This window comes from Syngnathoides biaculeatus, chromosome 2 (genome assembly GCF_019802595.1).
Source record: "Syngnathoides biaculeatus isolate LvHL_M chromosome 2, ASM1980259v1, whole genome shotgun sequence".
In the NCBI taxonomy this organism is placed as follows: Eukaryota; Metazoa; Chordata; class Actinopteri; order Syngnathiformes; family Syngnathidae; genus Syngnathoides; species Syngnathoides biaculeatus.
This window is the reverse complement of record NC_084641.1, coordinates 13,956,448-13,971,043: the sequence shown is the minus strand read 5'-3', so window position 1 is coordinate 13,971,043 and position 14,596 is coordinate 13,956,448. Positions and strand designations below refer to the sequence as shown.

The 14,596-nt window shown below is 40.5% G+C and overlaps 1 protein-coding gene across 4 annotated transcripts in view; it reads right to left on the bottom strand.

Annotated features, from left to right (window-relative positions):
- Positions 1–14,596, bottom strand: part of kazna (kazrin, periplakin interacting protein a) — a 108,319-nt gene that overhangs the window by 22,166 nt on the left and 71,557 nt on the right. For 3 of the 4 annotated variants that reach the window (XM_061834909.1, XM_061834926.1, XM_061834933.1), the window contains exons 4-5: positions 3,828–3,964; positions 2,749–2,919 (exon numbers count right to left, since the gene is read on the bottom strand). In XM_061834909.1, the coding sequence (XP_061690893.1) occupies positions 2,749–2,919; positions 3,828–3,964 (308 nt within the window). The remainder of the gene's footprint in view (positions 1–2,748; positions 2,920–3,827; positions 3,965–14,596) is intronic. The other variant, XM_061834916.1, reaches the window with a different exon arrangement.

The following is a 14,596-nucleotide window of genomic DNA, read 5'->3' as shown; positions in this document are numbered from 1 at the left end:
CCCCATTGGCCGACGGGGTACTTACCATCGAGGCCTGCGAACTGCCGAGTAAAAAGTGACGTGGCCAGGAGAAAAAAAATGTTGATTTACGTTTCTGCGTCTGCTGGATGCCTTGAAATGTATTTTACTTGGGAAGTTTCTTCATGGATCGCAAATGATGTGTAATGTCTGTACTTTTAGAACATTTATGTTGCAACTGGACTCCGGGAAAAGCACGAGATATAAGCAGTACAAAAGACCATTATATTTTTCCCCTTACGTACTGTTACAAAGTGGTTAGTGCTCAGATGCCATATATCCATTTCCATTTTTATTTAAATCCATTTTCCATTTGCTTCCTTTTAAAATAACGACAGTTAAATGTTGGAGCCTTTTTGTATTGTTTCTGTCAGTGTATCTGTGTGAAAGTGAAAATTATGCAGCTTGAAATATGCCTTAAATGTATTGTTTTCAATCTTTTCCCAAGCAAGGCAAGAGGCTGCAAATCAATACCGTCACAATCAGGTCCCTTGCAATCACTACTTCATTACCCTGGTCAAACAATCATCAATGACCAGGGGACATGCAAAACAAATGAATTATTTATATATATATAAAAAAAATGAATCACAACCTCCCATTAGTGGTTACACTACTTCTTTCTACACATTGCAATGAATCACACAGGGCATCCCTGGCATCACTGTTGGTCAAATGAACGGGTTCAATTAAGGTGAGCTGGGGATTAGTCAAACACGCATCCACAACAGTGATTAGGGGAGCTTTCCGAGGATCAAGGGAGGGACGGGAGGGGTTAAAGTCAAAGCTGAACAGGCCGGGGGTCCATCTTACCGACAAAACCCTCGGGGAGAAGTCCCTGTCCCCGAGCTGCTCAAACACCCGGAACTCCATTCTTTGATTGACACAGTTACTGATCTGAAGGGGGGAGGGGGTGGAGACATGAGGGGGTGGGCATACTGGACATTCAAATTATTTGCGTGATTTAGTGATGATGAACTCTTTTTACAGTGATGGAGGTAATCTTTTTACGTCTGTTTGTAAGCTTGATAACACAGAACGAAAAAAACACTTTTCATAAAACTTTGTCAATGCATCAACAAAAGGAATGGGCAGAACAGGTTATTAGCGGCTTCATTATTGCTCAGAATTTGTGCAGAATTGATTGTTAATCATCTCAAAGCATTTGAGTAAAAATGGATTGCAGTTATTGGCTGCAAACAGCTGCTGTTGATTCACTGTCAACTAGTTTATAGTAAAAAAAAAATAAATGACAATGTCAACTATATGTTTCACAGCATTTAATTCACTCTTCAAAACAATAGCTGTAAAAATGATTAATACCTATTTTTTTGCTATGTACAGTAATTAAGTCCGCCAGTCTGTAAAAACAAGTTGAGAGCATCTAGTTTCATGAAGCGATCTAATGCTGGAATCAATTTTTTTTTGTGAGTATCCAGTCAAATTGGGCATTAGGCCTGCAAAAACAAATCAATAATGTCAATAATGTTGGCAACGGATTTCATGATCGATTCACTGTGTGGCAGGACGATTATGCCAGTCACCCTGTGCTGTCCCTCGTGTGTGTGCCGTGGCGTCCCGGGGGCAACGTGGTACACACATGCAGATGACACGAGAGTTCAAGAAGAAAGTATCGATTCAACATGAGTTTTTGGTTTTGTTTGTAAAAGGATGTACTTAAATATATGCATGCACAGACTATATCTGAAGTTATTTTTGTTATCTGTTTATTTCAAACTTCAACTGGATTGCCAATAAACACCTTTAAGCAAGCAAAGTTGTTTGTGAAGAACGGTTAGCTATCTGCTAAATTACACTCAGCATGCTCAGGGTTGCAGAGGACACAAAATGATAATTAAAAGTCCAATATTAGTGTGACGAAGCAACCTGTTTGTTCAACTTTTCTACAATGCATACTTCCAAAAATTTTCCTGCTTTTGACTAAAGGGATGGAAACAAAAACATTTTCAATTCAATTAATCAATTAATGTTTTTTTAAATCCACCGATTAAACTATTATTCAAATAATCGTGAGCTGCAGTCCCAGAGGAGATTAAAGGAAGACTCTCCCCAAAATTATAGGAATGGGAGAACAAATTAAAAGTTAGTAGATGAGGGTTCAGTATTTCTTTTAATGCCAGAGTTAGACAGATTTCATCATGAAATATCTATAAATCGGAAAAGGATTATCGAAATTCCTCTCTTGCTCAGGCATTCCAATGAGCCCAGCTGGAAAATTGATAGCCAATCAGCGTTTTCCATGCCTGCAGTGCTTCTTGTTCTGACCCTCCATTGTTCATAGAACAGAGAATGTTCAAGGCGGCGTCAAGGATGTTTCTTCCGGGTCTGGCTGTGAAACCTGGCACATATCCAGATTTTTCGTGGATTTCAAAAATATTCTTTATTTTCATTTTTTTTTTCAATTAATGTCCAAAATATATGTAATAATAATATTACTTCACATTGGAGGTTTTATTGTACATAGGGTTAGGGTTAATTTTGGGGAGAGTCTTCCTTTAAGAAGGATCATGAATTGATAAAATTGCCACTGGCCATCAACCGACATGTCATCTTCCATGAACCAGCAAGTAGCCTCCGAAGTCATGAACTGATAGCGAAAGACACAAATATGTCATAGTGTACGGCAGTGTGCGTAGCTCCTGAATTTACATTTGGCTCAGGATCACCTGATTTTTCCATGCCCCTTCCTTTCTGGAGCCGCCCTCTTACCATGGCCAGTTCAGCCTCCAGCTCCTTGATGCGGTTTTCTTTGAGGTCCAGCTGTGTGCGCAGCATTCCAGTGTGCTCGGTTGCCTCCTTGGTCTGCCGCCGGAGGTCCCACTTCTCTCTCTCCAACATGTCTTTCTCTTTGGCGAGAGCCTTCACCGCATCCTCGTTCTCCTAGTGGAAAACCAGAGTCCTTATGTTTGTGCATACATATTTCAAAACAACCAGGCGGGCAATTTGTTGGGAAATACCATTTTGCTTACAAGATACAGTACTATGGAAATGTGGTCAAAGCATTCAGACAGGGATGCTTACTTTTTAGTGTGATAAAAATAAAAATGATCTCTTATAGATGTTGTTTTTAAAATCATTTTTAGTGCATACATTTTTTGTTTTGATTAATATCCTTTGGTTTTCCTCAGAGGGAGCCCTCTGCACCAGGAGGTGTGGTGGAGTGAGATTGTGTTTCCCTACTTGTACTCAACCTCGGATTTAAAGTTCATTACAGTAGTATTTGTAACTTGTATGTATGTGCGTGTCTGAATACTTGTAGCGGCAGGCAGGATTGATTTATTTAATACATGTAAAAAGACTAAGATTCAGTTTATGTATGAAAAGTGCTTACAAATGTTTAATGGATTGATTAATTGAAGTGTTCTTCCACTAGATGGCAGAAGGTACAATTAATTTATTCCAACAGTTGCCAATCATACAGAAAAAAAGAAAAATTGAGGCATGATTTTCATTGCATCTACTTTTTTGTTACATTTTTTTGGTGTTGTCCCGTAAGATTTTATTTTATGTTTTGAAGAAAAACATGGCTAAAATATGACTTTTTAAAGGTTGACAAACACTGCTTTAACTTAGTTCTAAATTTAGGAAACTACAAGTTAAAAAAAGCTAACTCATCCCAACAAGCAGCACATCTTCTTTGTAAAGTAAGTGTGTAATTGCTCGTCTTACTGTATTTGCTCCCTGCAAAAAAAAAATGTACACAAAGACAAAAAATGTCCAGTCAGTGGACATCTTAACAAATTCAATAATAATAAAAAAAAAAAACACTGGTGCATATTTCGTTGTACTTTTCTGTGCTGGTCGTAATTGCGGATAAAATCACGGAGCTGCTCCTCCCGGCTCTCCAGTGTGGAATAAAGTTGTTGCATCTGGTTTACCAGGTCTGCCTTTTCCGCCTTAAGACGCTTACGGTCTGACTTCATGGCTGATAGAAAGGAAAGGGAGAAAGAGAGAGGCCATTGGTTAGGACGATATTATGTACAAGTACAGGCTCATTGATTAAAGATGGGAAAACATTTCCCGGAGCACCTCTGCAACGTCACAACTTCCCAGGATTAAAGGATACTGTTATTGGTCATTCTGACACACAAGAATCCAGGAACCACTGGCGGGAATGTTTACACAGTGCCTTTTAATTATTTTTTTTTTTAAGTCATTGCTGAACATTGATTTTAGTGTGTGTTCACACAAATGGTTTCTGAATTTGATTAATGAAAAACACTGGTACTTGAACGGAACACTGTGCACCAGAAGAGTGATTTTCACATTGATTTGAGTGAGCAGCAATTAACGGTCTCTCAAAACACTACAGAAGTTAGGAATTTTGTGTGATGGAGAACTCAATGCGATGAAAGTATACTGAGTTTCAAGGCTCCCTTGAGAATCAGAAGCTGATTTCTTTTTTTATTTTCTAGTTCTCCCAGTAGGATGGCACAACTGTTTTAATTTCTACAGGGCAGGAATAGTACACAAATGCGGTTTGGTCACGCTATAATATGGCAAGTTATAATTTTTGTGTTTCAGCGTTATCACACTTTGCTGTCATAGTCTGCAAAAAAACAAAATAAGAACAAAAGCAAAAAAATGATAAAATGACAGATTTCGTTGACCTTTTTGGGCATGGGTGATTTAGACTTTGTACTCTAATTTCTACTCATGATAAACATGTACACCACATTTCATATTATTAAGTGAAACTTGCTGTCACAGCCCATTGGTACGGAGGGAGGACCCAAATGCAGGACTCCCGAGACGCAAAGGTAGTTTGGGAAAAGTGTTTATTTGATCCAAATTCAGGGATCAGGCAGACAGTCAAGTGGGGTAGCGGTCATCAGGACGTCGGGTGTAGAGAGCAGGTCCGCGGGCAGGCAGGGGTCGGTACACGGGAGATCGATCGGAGAAGGGAGGAGTATCAAAGACGTTGAGCTTACAGGGTCGGTCGGAGGACAGGCGGAGATCGGTACACCAGGGTTGATGATCAAGAATATGGGAGTGCAGGAACGGGGCATGAGTTGCGGCGATCTGGCCAAGACCAGTCGTCACCTGGGTCCTATAAATACAGGGAATAATCAACGAGGATGAGGCGCTGGTGTGCGCCACCTAATCAGCGCTGGTGTGCTGGGACCCGCCCAGCCAGGGATGGACCGGCAGGACCATGACCCTTGCCTGAGGAACTGAATTGTAAAAGTTGCCAGTGAGATAGTATCAAAATTTTGGGCGTCACACCTGCAATTTTTATTCAGAGAACACACCTGCAAATTTATTTGAGTATGGGAAAGCTGTCAAAAAGGAAAATACATTTAGCCCAAGAATAATAACAGATGAACCAATTTTATGTGGGCCTTTGCACTGCTGTGCTGTGTCCCAAAATACAGTACAAAGGGATTGTAGAATAATACAGTGGAACCTTCAGTTGAGTACCGCTTAGGATAAAAGATCATAGCACAGGTATTACATGTTTTGAATGAATAAGTATTACTAATAAGTACAGAATAAATGGTTAAACCAGTCACAAAACACAATCCTTTGGACCATTAATGTAGAGACAGAAGTAAAGCACTGATTAAACACTGCACATCACTCATTTCGCTTCCCTTGACTACTGTGAGTTGCATCATACCTGAGCTGCGCATTGCTGCGGGATGTGCACGGGAGCAATTTTAATCTGTTAACACAGTTAATATTCAACATTTCTTGCTACTGATGCCTGTGCACTTGTGTGCGCTTGTGTGTGTATCCATTTGCATGTACAGGCTGTTTTCAAGCATTTGCAGAAGTGAGGAGAAAAAAAAACACACAGGATGCCTGCATGCTTCAAAGGTGATGATTCATGCAAGCAATCATCTCTGCACCATGACTTGGTCTCTGTTCTTCAGTCTCGCTGTCATACTCTCCCGCTGCGGACCACGCATAATGACAAATAATGTTTCACTGTGTTTATTCTGGGAGCCTTCAAATGCCTCCAAGACAAGATTGACTCCTTTTCTCGCTTTGCTGTCAGTGTTATACGTTACCCATTGACGTACGCTTTTCATTTTTCCAGGCTTTCGCTGACAGCTTCCATCAAACTAGCTTTTCAAAAATAATAGTGCATCTGAATTACAAACATCGTATGTATTCACACTTTGTACATCCATCTTTGTCTTCATCATGTGGCTATTATTTTCTGCACCACAGCAGCCCCGTGACTTGGCTTTTTCAGAGAACGGAGTCAGTTTTCTTCCTTTTATCATAGTGGAGGGGGGTTTGTCTGTCCCAATGATCTTTAGAGCTAAGTTGTCTGAGGCCGCTGGTAGGGTCACCCATAGCAAACAGATCTGAGGTGAAGGACCAGACAAACAATGGCTAAAAGACCCTTATGAAAGGGATTCAGGTTTTCGTTGCCCGGGCACCTGGGAAACTGGCACCTCCTGAGGAAGCTGATGGGTACTGGCCGGCCAAGCGTAACATATATTTGGTGGTCGGTTGGACAAAAACCCGGGCTTGGGAGGAGCTCGGTGAGGCCATCGAGAACAACGTCTGAACGGCTTTGAGGAAATTCTGGTACACCATCCGTCATCTCGGTAGTGCACCTTCAACATTGTGTGTATAGGAATGGGGCAATGCTGACTTTGACCTGGGGTGGTGCGAGTATTTACTTCAAAGACGACTTCAATTTCACCGACATGCCTTCCTATGAGGAAGCAGAGTCTGGGGTCTCTGAAGTGGGCCCTTCTATCTCTAGGGTTGAGGTCAACGAGCTGGTTTAAAAACCTCCTTGGTGGAAAGGGATGGATGAGATTCACTCGGAGTTCCTAAAGGCTCTGGATGTTGCCCTGATTGACATGTCTTTGCAACATTGCGTAGACATCTCAGATTCGGGAAGACCAATGTGGTTTTCGTCCTAGCTATAAAACAGTGGACCAGTTCTTCCTCCTAAGAAGGGTCGTCGAGTGTGAATAGGAGTTCACTCATCCAATCTACATCTGTTTTGTGTACTTGGAGAAGGTGTTCGACCGTGTCCCTCGGGGAGATCTGTGGTGGGTCCTTTGGGAGTATGGGGTACCGAACCCCCTGATATGAGCTGACGGTCCCTGTACAACCTGTGTCAAAGTTTGGTCTGCATAGCCGGCAGTAAGTCGCACTTTTTTTCGATGAGAGTTGGACTCCGCCATGCTACCCTTTGTCATCCAATCTGTTCATAACTTTAATGGACAGAGGGGATCTGGTTTGGTGGCCTCAGTAATGCATATCTACTTTTTGCAAATGATGTGGTTCTGATGGCTTCATGAAGCCCTGATCTCCAACTCTCACTGGAGCACTTCGCAGCTGAGTATGAAGCCGTTCGGGTAAGAATCAGCACCTCTAAATTTGAGAAAGTGGTCCTCAGTCAGAAAAGGGTGGAGTGCACTCTCCAGGCTGGGCATGAGATCCTTCCCCAATTGGAGGAGTTCAAATATCTTGGGGTCTTTTTCACAAGGGAAGCCTGGAACCTGAGATCGACGGGCGGATCGGGGCATCATCAGCAGTAATGCGGACTTTGTATCGGTCTGTTGTGGTGAAAAGGAGGTAAACCAAAAGGCAAGGCTATCGAATTACCGGTCGATCTAACTTCCTACCCTCACCTATGGTCATGAGCTGTGGATCATGACAGAAAGAACAAGAGTTTGATTACAAGCGGCCAAAGTGAGTTTACTCACCAGGGTATTCTGTCTCTTCCTTAGAGATAGGGTGAGATGTTCGGTCATTCGGGAGGGCCTAAGAGTACAGCCCCAGCTTCTCCACAGTGAGAGGAGCTACATGAGGTGGCTCAGGCTTATCACCTCCCTGGTGAGGTGTTTCGGGCATATCGCAGTGGGGGGAGACCCCAGGACGTGCTGGAGAGACTATGTCTCTTAGCTTCTTGGGAACGGCTTGGGATCCCCTCGGTAGAGCTGGAGGAAGCGGCTTTGAAGAGGGAAGTCTGGGCTTCCCTGCTAAAGTTACTGTTGTCGCGGCCCGACCTTGTATAAGCAGACGAAAATGGATGAATGGATGGATAGTCATTTTCTGTCTTGATGCAACATTCTTTGTTTTCTCGAAGCCAGCTGTGTCTGTGGATAAACTTTTTAACAGCTCCACTTTCACAAGTTGTATCTGGGGAGGCTGCTCAGGGAGCTGGAATATTATGCAAGAACAACATCTGTCACTTTCTTACTAGCTAAGAACAAAGTGTGATTTGTGTTTTGGGGCACCAGTCAAAAACTAACAGGACCTTACTTTTTCTGTCCCTTTAGGCATAACCCTTTTCAGGGTTTGCAGCAGCGACTCATCCTCTTTTATTTCTCCATGTCCTCTGCATCTTCTGCTCTAAATCCAGGTAGACTACCGCTTCAAAATAAAGATGTTCTTTGGGCTTCGTCTTTGCTTCCAACCTGGTGTCTCTATGTCCAGCATCCTTCTATTGATTTATTTGCTGTCCTTGTCCTGCATGTAAAAAAACATTTTGAGACCATTCTCACTTCGTCTTCAGTCTATGCTGAGCTCTTTTCTGATGCTGTTTTGTCATTGTCACTGCCAAAGCGAATATCAGCATTTTAAATTCTTCAGACCGTCAATCTGTTTGCCATCTTCTGGTTGCTGCTACTGTCTCCAAAAAATGAAATCTGAATGATGCCACTACTGTCCTACCTTCCACATTCACCTTTGCTCTGAATAGTGGATCCCAAGTACTTAAACTGTCTCCATCTCTCCTTCTTGTAACCTCACCATTCCACAGGGCTCCTTTTCATTCAAAAACATACAAACACCTCAATATGACACAAGGCTCATCTCATCTTTCCAGTGCAAACCTTAATATGACACAAGCCCAAAAACAATTATGAGAAAAGATAAGCAAAAACAAAAGCATATGTTCGGAATATTTTGTCAAGTCTTGCCGTTCAGTAAGAATGGTTTCTTCCTTGGCCCATGCCTCAAATTTGAAGTCCAAGTTGAATGAAAAAGGTAGAACAAGTAGTATGAGTCATAATATAAGTCAAGCAACTGTAATGTTATTGGAAAATAGTCGCTGGGGAAGGTAATCATGTCCTTTACTGATTTTCATACTCTAAATAAAGAACATCTTGCTCTCTTTCTCCATGTTTGCATGTTGCTAAGTAGCCGGTGAAAGAAAACAAAACGGTCCCGCAGAACTGCAGCAAGAAAGAGGAACCCAATGGACCTCCCTCAGTGGACTCAAAGATGCTACTGAGATGAGCCAAAAAGACTGTGGCTGTCTCATATCCGGCACCTGTGCCTGTTGGGCGACAGCCATCAGCCTGATGTCCGACAAGACAAGACGCCCACTATAACTCAATAAAAGCCACCATTGATGGTTCATACATCTACAACCTTTGCATGTTTATTGAATATATGGGATGAGGGGTATCTTTTTGTGCTGATAAAGTTAGATGGGAAACGATTAGTGGACACCAATATAAACACCCTCACATAGGTCCATATTCTCCCATGTTTGTTAAGTCAAAAATAGGTGCACCAGTGCACCTTTTCTGGCTGTGTGTACTTTCTTGTCCAATTAGTTCCATAATTTACATACCCTCACGCAAGATAAACCCTCTGGTGAAGCAACCCTAAAATGTGGGCGTTCCCTGTCAAATCCAGATGTGCGCATATGATGTGCACATGCGGCTGTGGACTTAAGCTCTTTTCCTTACCTATTTGTTCGCAAATGGGATAATTTGGCCGATAATCCTTGGTTTTGTTTTAAACTTTACCGTACAGTAGGAATATGAGGTGTTTCAGCAGTACAACAGAATACTAACTATTAAAAATAATAAGAATTCATTTTTAAAGGCGCCTTTCAAGCCAGTCAAGGTAAAAGAAATCAAGCAATACTATAACAATTACAAAACATGAAAACATCATAAGACACCATTTAAAATATCAAATGAATGAACCGTTCAAGTGGATAGGCAGTCCGGATTAGGTGTTTCTTGTGTTTGCCTCTGAAGAAGGTGTTTCAGAGATTAGGTGGCAGTGAGTTTCAAAGATCTGAGAGCGGGAAGGGACAGCAACGTGAAGGAGGTCAACAAGATATGCCGGGGCTGAGTATGCAGTAACTATCACCTGAGGCGGCGTGGCGTGAGCGGTGGATATGAGATACAAAAAGGGAACTATGTTTTCAGAACAAGAAGAGGGCTAATACAGCATGACTACATTACGCTGACTCCCAAATGTTTTCCCCAAATGCTCTATACTTCCCAAAGTCAAAACCTTTAGTGTTTATGGAAGTATGTACTGGATTACAGCAATCTGTCAAAACCCTTTGTGTACTGGCTGCTTTCATGGTACTTTGGTACTGAGCAGCTTAGACTACCCACACAGGATGGCATAGAGTACACTCTATAGTGTACTGCAGTCACTCACATTTGAAAAATATACGGGTGTGGTCCACCAGTCATTCCTGCAGATATAAAGTTGCTGCTGTTATTAGGAATGGAATCTCAAGACCTTAAAATAACTTACCGGGTTGTTATACCAGAGTATGTACTTGTTACTTTATACCATAATCATAATTTATTGACACCACATAGACTGAGACTGACATTTTTAAAGAGGTTAATAGACATTCAATTTCAAAACTTAATATTCATATATTCAAATCATTTTATTTCATTATAGTAAGTTCCTTTCGGCTTGTCCCGTTAACGGTCGCTTAAAAAGTAACATCTCAGATTTGTTTGGCACGGTTTTTACGCCGGATGCCCTCCGAACTCACAACCTCTGGTTTACCAAACCAATGCTCTAACCACTGAGCTATGGGGCCTCTAATTTCATTTCATCATGATGAATTTTTATAATCTGTTGTATTTTACAGCGCTATCTATTGTCAATACATTGATGAAAGATAGCAGCAGATTATCAATAACTTCCTAAAGCATGGAGAGGAGAAAAGTTTTCAAAATTCAAGATAATGCGGTACGACGAGGGAAAATGACCGTTTGTATTTAAATATATGGACAGGCTAGTATAAGATTAGAATTGAGATCAAGTCAAAGTAAATTACAGTCTCATACTTATTATAGTTAGATGCTGAAACATTACCTGTGTTAGATGCCAGAAATGTTTTCAATGTAACTCAGGGGTGCACAGATTCACATTCACCCCATCCCAGGATCTACTTTTCAAGCAGCCAGCCTCTCTCGCGATCGACCAGCAGGGCAGAGGGTGCACGCCCGCATCGCCTTGACTGCCATATGGAGGCCGGCTTGCTAGAACGCACCTTTATGTGCGTGCGCTTGACGTATTGGTCAGACCTGAATCAAAGGATGAGGTGGATGATAGTCTGTCTTTTTTTTTTTTTTTTGGGCACGTCGTCACACGATCAACTAAAACTGCCTCGCGATCGATGCATTGAGCACCCCTGGTGTAACTGAATTTCCTATGATATAACTTGCATTTCCTGTTTCTGGGTAAATACTGATTGTTTATGAGCAGGCTTGTTTTCTTAACAGCGTTTATGAAATAAACACGTACATGAATGTCAAGACCACACAAAATAAGCGACGTCTTTCAATATCAATTTTTTTGACTCGTAACAAATTTTACACGCGTGATTTTTCCTGCTCGACTGTGCAGATTTGCGAGTGCGATGGCGCGCGAACGTGCTCGTCAAATGTGAGTGACTGGCTTACTGGGTACAGTATATAAGTGGATGCTAGAGAGGAAATATGTAACAATCAGAAAGAGAGTAGATAAAAGCTTAAATTGACGTGTCCTTGTGAACAAAACAGCCTGGACCTCACGATACTCCTAATTCAATTTTAAATTGATTTAGGACTTTTGGATGAACAATACATTTTGGAGAGGAAGTAATAAAAGATGTTATTAACTCTTGGTAAATGTGTGTTTGTGTCCAAGTCTAAAAATGCGAGAAAAAGTTTTTCAGTTTCCACTTGTTGATTCTGACTCTTAATACTGCAGTATTCTTCTCAAGGTCGTAAAGAAACAGATGGGGTTTTACAAATACAGTCATCAGAAAAATAGTGCAATATTGACAACCACATAAACAATTGCCTGTGCCTTGATGAAATGAAGATGACCACAATTTAGTACAGTGGGATTTTTTTTTTTTTTAATCACAGCGTGTCAAATATGTCAATAAAGCTGTCATGGTATGACACTTAATGTAAATCATAGTGTCAGTGTTGCTTTGAAAATTTGAATACCAAATTTGAACATGTGACCTGTGTTCTTCAATCATGTATACTGTACTACTTTGTAGATTGCCACTGAAAAGCTCCAGTACTGCAAATGACTGCAAAAGTAATCAGACATTTATCTGAGGCAAATCAAATTAAGTGCACCCACAGAAACCAGGTTACATAATCTGACGCTTGATGTTGCTCAAAGCTCCAAGTAAAACTATATTCATTAAAGGACGTATTTGTCACACTTTGCATGTCAACTGAATGTGCAGCGCTGACACGTAACTCAACGTGCCTTGATCCCCTAATGGCACCTCATTAGACATTTAAAAGAAAAAAAAAATAAATAAAAAAATAAAAAAATCATTATTATTATTATTATTACCCTCATTACCTGCTGTGATGCTAAGGAACCAAGATTGTAAACCCACTTAGCTGAAGTGGCTAAAACTGTCTAAAACTTCTTAAATGGGATTCCCATATACACAATAATAACATTTTGCGTTGGGTTTTCTTTTATTTTTTTTTTGTTTCTTATGGGCTAGTTGAAGCAAATGACAGATTTTGGTGGTGTTTGTCGACAAGTTGGCCAAAGATTTCAGGAGTACTGGGATTCAGTACTTCATTAAAAAATATTATTTGTTCCCAAAACAACTAGCAACGGTAAAAATATTGAAGCCACTCCATTATTTAAGTAAAAGTACAAAAGTAAAAGTACTTACTGGTACTTAAGATATCATTGGAAAAAATCCTTAAGTTACAAAGCACTGGGGTAGTTTGGATGAAAAGAGCCCAAAAATATTCTTATCTAAGAAAGGTTATGGAGACACGGTGGAACAACTAGTTAGCGCCTCTGCCACACAGTTCTGAGGACCGGGGTTAAAATCACAGCCACGCCTGTGTGGAGTTTGCATGTTCTCCCCGTGCCTTTGTGGGTTTTCTCCGGGCACTCATGTTTCCTGCCACATCCCAAAAGCATGAATTGAAGACTCTAAATTGCCCGTTGATGTGAACGTGAATGCGAATGGTTGTTTGTTTATATGTGCCCTATGAGAGGCTAGCAACTAGTTCAGGGTGTACCCCGCCTCCCGTCCTAACATAGCTGGGATAGGCTACAGCACTCCCACGACCTTTGTGAAAATAAGCGTCTTAGAAAATAGATGGATGGATGGATGAAAGGTTATATACCCAGTTCTGAGTTTCCTTGTCGCAATTGTATGATGTGTGTGCAACCATATGCTGTGATTGAATGTGAAGGCATCCTTGTTCTTTTGGTTTCCGACCGTGCCATCTACAAACATGGAACACTTTGCCCCACTATCTGAGTTACATTGTCATCAAAGTGCTCAAAGTATCGATGATGTCTGTGATCATCACTATCCTTCAATTTTTTTACTTACAGGTTTTGTTTTTACATCTCTCTCTTTACATCTTACATTTCTAACTATAGGTTTGAAAAGTAACAAGCACATTTTCAAAATGTAACAAGTAGAAAGTACTGATATTTTTGCTTAAAAAGTAAGGCGTAAAAAGTCAGCACAAAAATAAATACTGAAGATAAGTAATGGGATTTTAAAAATCTCAATTTATTTTAAGTACGGTAACGAATAGGGCTATACAATTATGAATCTTGTGATGGCGATTTTTGCTGCCATTATTAAATGAGCTTGATCATCCTAAATTTTTTTTTTACATTTACTGTACTGTGGAACAGCATATTTATTCAGTTAGTTGAATTTTTTTTTTGAGTAAATTAACATTTTTATCTTTTATTCCAATTTAAGGATTCATTTTTCACTGAAAACGGTTTACATAGTTTGATGAAACATAAGGAACAACCATGATTAGTAGTTGCAATGACAATGTTGATCAGAATAATCCTGATTAGCATTGTAGCCATAATTGTGCTCCTCTTCCCAAATCCAAAGTTAGCTAAAGTGCATTAGCAACGTTAATTACTCGGTTGAAACATAATTAGTTAAAATGTGCCATTAAGTAAAAGGAAAATATTTCCTGTCACCGAGTTCTGGTTCTGTCTTTCTCAATACCTGCCATGAAGAGAAAGGTTAATGACGAATCAAGCTAGTTTTTGAAAAAGTGTGACCTTGAATGTTGTCTTTTTTTCTTTTTCTTTTTTAATGTACGGGGGTACTCCAAATCCTGTCATATGCAAAGAGCAAATTTGCACAGCTAAAGTAAGAAAACAGCAGACGTCATTCCTCAACTAGGCGTGCTGAGGAGTATGCAAAACATGAGATCAAGGACTGGGTCACCAACCTTGCTCATGTTCTGACGAACTGCTAATTGAACACTTATCAATAAAAATTGAAAAGACTGGATTAGGTGTAGTCATTTTTTTTTTTTTAAACATGAAACCTTTTTTTTTTTTT